Consider the following 6,010-nt stretch of genomic DNA (forward strand, 5'->3'; position numbering starts at 1 on the left):
GCTGTGCACATCAGAGATTAAACTGGAGCTGCACGTAGTTGCATCAGTGCTCTCTTTGTAACCGAACACGTAGAGCTATGAAGCTGTGCCATAGATGCAGACTGGTCCTTTTGAAAGGCAAAAAGTCAGTATTTTTTTCATCCTGTGTATTGTGGATGTCATTGCATTCTTGTCACCGCCACTTTCCCAGAAAACGAAGGAATTGGCTCACATCAGCTTATGTGGTTTATTAGTGATGAACCTTTTTAAAGAGGTGTATGTTTTGCTTCTGTCTGTTCAGAATAAAATAGTTTTTGTAAGGTAGGGAATGTTTTATTTCATGTCCGTGTCTGTGTGTAGCTGCATGTTGCTTTGGTTTTACTGATTTAATTTTTAAAAACAATTGCATTATTTGAAACGGAAAGTCGAGACTTGAGCACCAGTTGCTCCACCAGAGGCAGGACCTGAACTCTTGGGCTTATATTTTCCAGGCTATTTGCTACTGCCGCTGTCCATACTGGTTTCTGCCACAAGTTTAGTCATGTTCGATATTCGGGCTCCAGACGATGTTGTCTGGTGGATTATTGCTGCTATTATCAACATGTCTGGGCCGTCTTCCCAGGTTGTGAATAAATATTAGTTTACTGAAACTTCAGCTGAAACTTTGGTTGATTATTTATTTTTAAATGATTTCTTGGCTCTGATAGAAACACCCTTCAGTCTGCAGTTGCATGGCCCTTGGTGATGTGCACTGTCTTGAGTAATTACATTGTTCTCTTTGTCCTCAACACCCCCCTCATGTGAGGAGATTAGCTCAGAGTAATTTGTCAGATGTGATAAGGCAGTGCTTGGAGCAACTAAGAAAGCATAGCGTAAGCTGGGATTTCTGCAAAGTAAAGTCAGTGGTGAGTGCAGAGCTGCTTTGTCTTTACAGTATGGGCCAAGCCGCTGTCCGGACTTGTGGAAGAAGCAAGTCCTATGTTACAGAGCTGTATGAATGGTTCAGGTAAGCTTTTGAATTTGTCTTAAATTTTTACAGGTAGTTGAAAACGAATGCAGATTTTCTTTAGCCTTAAATTGATTATTACGTTCATGCCCAGAACAGAACAGACATGGCATGGTGGTGCAGTGGTTAGTACTGCAGACTCAAAGCAAGTTGGTTCTTTGTTTGAACCTGCTAGCTGGGTGGAGCCTTTCTGTGTGGAGGTTGCATGGTTTCCCTGTTCCTGCGTGGGTTCTTTTTAGGTAATCCAGCTTTCTCTCACAGTCCCAAGATGTCCTTGTTAGGTGAAGTCCTGAAACCAGATTGACCATGGGCGTAAATATAAGCTGAGTGGTTGCCTCTGCATTGCCCTGAGTTAGACTGGGTGACCTGTCATTGTTTTATCCAGCTGCTCAACACAGGGGTGAAAATGAATAAAATTTATAGAACAACTTAAAGAGATTTTTTATTCAAAACAATCCTTGCACATCTATTATCCTGGACTTCAATTCATTCTCTGACTGAAACAAGCAGTTTTACCTCCTGAGGCAACTTTGGAGGGGCAGCCAATCAAAACAAACAACAGGTATAAACAGCAGCTGAATGGGAGCTTTTGACCATATTAGGAAATCTGCTCTCACTGACATCATCCAGAGACAAGAGTATTACAAAAATCTGAAATTTAGTTTTTAGAGCAATCTGGCGCTCATTGTAATTACTTGCACATATGCTAATTTCATTGTTAAATAATGTTTGAGCATATTTAAAATAAGCATCCATCAGCGCGAGAGTGTCCTTGAATTTGGGATCAATACATTTATTTTTACTCTTATTGATTTTAGCATTGTAGGAATTGCCAGTGTATTTAGCCAGATTAGAATTTGTTGTTTTTGCAGGCAAATCTGCAAAATTAACAGCATCAGCAACAAAGTAAAGTATTATCTCCTGTGGACTGATCAGCTTCACTCTGCCATGATGTCATTTGGCCTAATTATCTTGGCACTTGTGCCGCACTCTGTAAATAAGCTTTCAAACACATGTAATCCACACAGGTTGGGGATGGGTTGACCTTAATTCCACTGATTCTCAATTTAAAACACATTTTCTCTCAAATCACACCCCTCTCTCAAACTACCCTTGTTTTCCAACTCCTTTAATGTATTAAAACACAAACTGTTGTTTTTATCTGTGGCAGAAAGTTTGTTATCGAGTGTCCAAGTGGGCTAATCGCTCTTCACGAGTTTCAAAGGCATTTCTGTGATGGAACTGTGGGCAGTGAGTCAGCAGAGTATGCAGAACAGATTTTCCGCACGCTCGACAGCAATGGGGTAAGCATGAGGTCTATACAGTACAGGAGTCTTGAAAAAGTATTGAGTCACCACTCACTTCTTTATATTTTTGCCTCCATGAAATCCAGAATTGCAAAGTTTTAACCTCCTAAGACCTTAACTCTTTCATGGCATGCATTTTTAATTTCTCTTTGCTGTTTGGGCTGATTGGGACCTGATGAATGTAAAAACAGTGAATTATGTGATTTATTTATTTATTTTAACCTAATTTTTGTTTCTGAGAAAAATGAGATCCACATATGAGGACATTGGCTTTAAATTTCAATAGAACAGTGGCAGTATAATGTCCTTGTAAGTGTATATCAGGCCCTTGTAGAGCAAAATGTAGTATTCTGGTCTAAAACAACCCAAAATGTGATATCCACATATGTGGACCCCAGGTCCTAGGAGGTTAAAGTAAACCTGAGTAATAATTATCCAGGTCTTCCAAAAAAGTATTCATAGAAAAACACACTTTTTTCACTCTTTGTGCCTGAAATATTTTAGAGGAATTATTTTTTTCACTTAACACTGAATCATTCAGGCAATAAAAGGGCACCTAATTCAAGGGATGAACCAGTGTTGTCGTCACACAAGTTTAGCGAATAGCCTGTTTAAAATTGTATCTGTAGGAAGCCTGGGAGCCAGTCTCAAGAGTACTTAATTTGTTCCCATATCTTTAGATTCAAAGAGATTCAAAGCATTTATTGTCATTTAATCTATGAAAAGTGCCAAAAATTAGATATTTTGACAGGCATAAATTAGTGGTAGTTTTGCTCAGAGATGCATCTGAGCCTTCAGTTGATCCATCTATCAGATTATCAGGCTGAAGCTTAACCTCCTAGGGCCTGGTGTCCACATATGTGGACATCACATTTTAGGTTATTTAGACATAAATACTCAATTTTGCTCTACAAGGGCCTGATATCCACTTACGAGGACATTATACTGCTACTGTTCTATCGAAACGAATATCCTCATATGTGGCTCTCATTTTTCTTAGAAACAAAAATTAGGTAAAAAAAAAAAAATCTGGTAATTCTTTGTTTTTACATTCATCAGGTCCCAATTAGCCCAAATATCAAAGATACAATAAAAACGCATGCCGTGGAAGAGTTCAGGTCTTTGGAGGTTAAAGAGAAATGGTCTCGGTGGAAGGGTGTCTGTGAAGAAACCATTCATATAGAATGGAAACGGGAAGAAAAGGCTGAGGAATGAAAATTACACAAGATCTGGACTGAAAATCAGCTAAAACAGGTCTGGTAGCCAGATGAATCCAAATGTGAAATGTTTAAATGATTGTCAGAATGTAGGGGTCATGTCAGGGGATGGGTACAACAGTGAGTGTGTAGAGCCATTTTCTAAAACGCAATGGAGGCTCTGTAGGGGGCGGCCAGTGGTGGTGGGGATCTTGTCAAAATTGATTAAATTAAGAGTGCAAAAAGTACAATCAAATTTTGATCCATCATACCATACCATCTGGAAAGAAACTAATTAGCAACAGCTTAGTTTCTCAGCATGATGGTGATCCCAAACACACTGCCAGTGAATTAAAGGCATATCTGTGAGATCATCTTGACAGAACTGAACAAAAGGCAGCAAACATCCAAATATCTTTGAATGTCCTTCAGAAATAGTTCTCCAGGCATATTGAAGACAACTAAAAGAAAGGACACGCTTTCATAGTCATGCATCACAAAACTGAAACAAAACATTAACTGTGTGGTGCTTTTTTTTTTTTTTCAGGATGGGGTGGTTGACTTCAGAGAGTATGTCATGGCCATCAGCATGCTTATTGAAGGTTCAGCTGTTGAGAAACTGCGCTGGTCATTCAAGCTCTATGACAAAGACCGAGACGGAGCCATCACAAAGGAGGAAATGCTGGAGATCATGCAGGTGTGCAGGCTCTGTGTCGTGGTATATAAAACAGAAGATGTGCCAGATGTTGTAGTTCGACTGATGTGCGTTTCTTTGTTCGGACAGGCTGTTTATAAGATGAACGTGGCTGCTGGTTTAACCAAACCCAACCCACTTACAGCTGAAGAATGCACCAGCAGGATATTTGTGAGATTAGATAAAGACAATAACGGTGAGGAAAGGTGGCAACTTTTCCCTCCTTTTTGCGTGTAATGTTATTTCTATGTGTATCAAAGTTGATTATATATGTTTCTATAGAAAAGGTAAATAATCCAATTTAAAAAAACAAATAAATAAATCCACCACTAAATTGTGGTTTGTTTTTAAAAGTATCTTTAGTAACAACTTTAAACAATAAAAACATCCTTGAAGCCTAATAAGGCATCTAATTGAAGACAGAACTGTAGCATGTATGATGCTGATTAAAAATAACAAAATGCAAATGGGTTGCTCAACCCACAAAATAGGTAAGAGGTAAAAATGTTAATCTAAAAGATATGATTTGCAATACTCTGGATAATATACAGAGGCATATTTTACTGACGGTGGTTCCCCAAATTTAGCCCCAAAACTTTCCATTCACTAGTATCAACCCTCACAGACAGATTATTAACAGTCAGTCCAGTGGTGTTTGTCTAATCGGTGCCCGTCCTTGCAGCGATCATCAGTCTGGAAGAGTTCATAGAGGGAGCGCTGGATGATAATTGGATCAGAGAGATGCTGGAATGTGACCCGAGCACCGTGAAGGTGGGGAGGCAGCTGAAGAGGGACACCGCTTTGGAAAACCCACGGTTAATTTGAAGTGGTTCACTATTTAGGCACACTGGACCAGCCCGTGTTTGGGCTAAAAATTCAAGGAATTAAATTCTATCTTCATCTATTGGATAACTTTGTCGTAGCTGCTTTAGAGTGCTGTAACATTTGGAGCTTATTTTATCAAGCTTCCACAAGATGAAATGCTGTGTTTTTGTTTTTATGTATTGCTCTGTTCTGGGTTATTAATGTTCCTCAAACATACCAGATTTTAGAAAAAAGTATGAATTTACATATGTAAATCCATAATGTACACATGACACATGTGAGTGAAAAAAGAAAAAAAAAGAACTGTTATTATTAAATTCTGCACTTGTGGCCAGATTAACTTGCATAAAGTAATGGACCCTAATAACATTATAAGAATGACATCTCCACTAATGAGGCCTCACCAATGGGTATTCATGCTACATCAAAGTAATTGGGTAATAGACTAATAAAAATTAAAGAATTTTTTTTCACTACTACTACTACTAAATATTTATTTATTTTTACAGTAGATATATAGTGTTAAAACATTTTCTGTGGAAAAAAACAATTTTTAAACATGTATTTTTGAAATTACAGGACAGTCAATGACCAATGTGATTTTTAAAAAATGTAATTTTTACACATCTATTTCTTAAAATTTACGCTCGGAGAATCATGCTATTATTATTTTTATTTTATTCTATTTTATTTATGTATTTATTTATTTGTATTTTTTTCGTCACTGACGCTTTTACACCACTTGGTGTCGCCTGTACTTCTTTAAAGCTCACTACCCACAAAAGTAAGGCCTCCAAGAATTTAAGAAATACGTCTCTTCCCTGATCCAGGAAAACATGGGAAATTTCACTTTTGCGTTACTTAGCTCGACGGACCGCTGTGTGTGAAAGCCGCTGTTGGTCATAACTATTCCTACATCAAGATGACAATAAAAATGTTTGTTTTGTTTGTTTTTTTTCCAAACAGTTTCTGGTTTCTCTGAATCATTTCCCGTACCGGAGAT

The 6,010-nt window shown here is 38.0% G+C and overlaps 1 protein-coding gene across 2 annotated transcripts; it reads left to right on the plus strand.

Moving 5' to 3' along the window:
• The first annotated feature begins 686 nt into the window (after positions 1-686).
• si:ch211-245j22.3 (guanylyl cyclase inhibitory protein) lies at positions 687-5,054 on the plus strand. Of its 2 annotated transcripts, none has more exons than XM_006789532.3 (5): positions 687-985; positions 2,157-2,289; positions 4,036-4,185; positions 4,273-4,378; positions 4,865-5,054. In XM_006789532.3, the coding sequence occupies exons 1-5, from the start codon at positions 915-917 to the stop codon at positions 5,005-5,007; spliced, it is 603 nt and encodes a 200-aa protein (XP_006789595.2). In that variant the 5' UTR covers positions 687-914; the 3' UTR covers positions 5,008-5,054. The 2 variants fall into 2 exon arrangements, with proteins under 2 accessions (XP_006789595.2, XP_087699106.1); XM_087842980.1 differs by having other exon boundaries at positions 878-985; positions 2,161-2,289.
• Positions 5,055-6,010: the final 956 nt, after the last annotated feature.

Source organism: Neolamprologus brichardi, chromosome 7 (genome assembly GCF_056152115.1).
Source record: "Neolamprologus brichardi isolate AB-2024 chromosome 7, ASM5615211v1, whole genome shotgun sequence".
In the NCBI taxonomy this organism is placed as follows: domain Eukaryota; kingdom Metazoa; phylum Chordata; class Actinopteri; order Cichliformes; family Cichlidae; genus Neolamprologus; species Neolamprologus brichardi.

Coding starts and splice junctions, on each gene's coding strand:
- si:ch211-245j22.3 (XM_006789532.3), top strand. CDS start 915: ATGGGCCAAGCCGCTGTCCGGACTTGTGGAAGAAGCAAGTCCTATGTT. Junction 2,290..4,035: donor GCACGCTCGACAGCAATGGG/GTAAGCATGAGG, acceptor TTTTTTTTTCAG/GATGGGGTGGTTGACTTCAG. Junction 4,186..4,272: donor AAATGCTGGAGATCATGCAG/GTGTGCAGGCTC, acceptor TTGTTCGGACAG/GCTGTTTATAAGATGAACGT.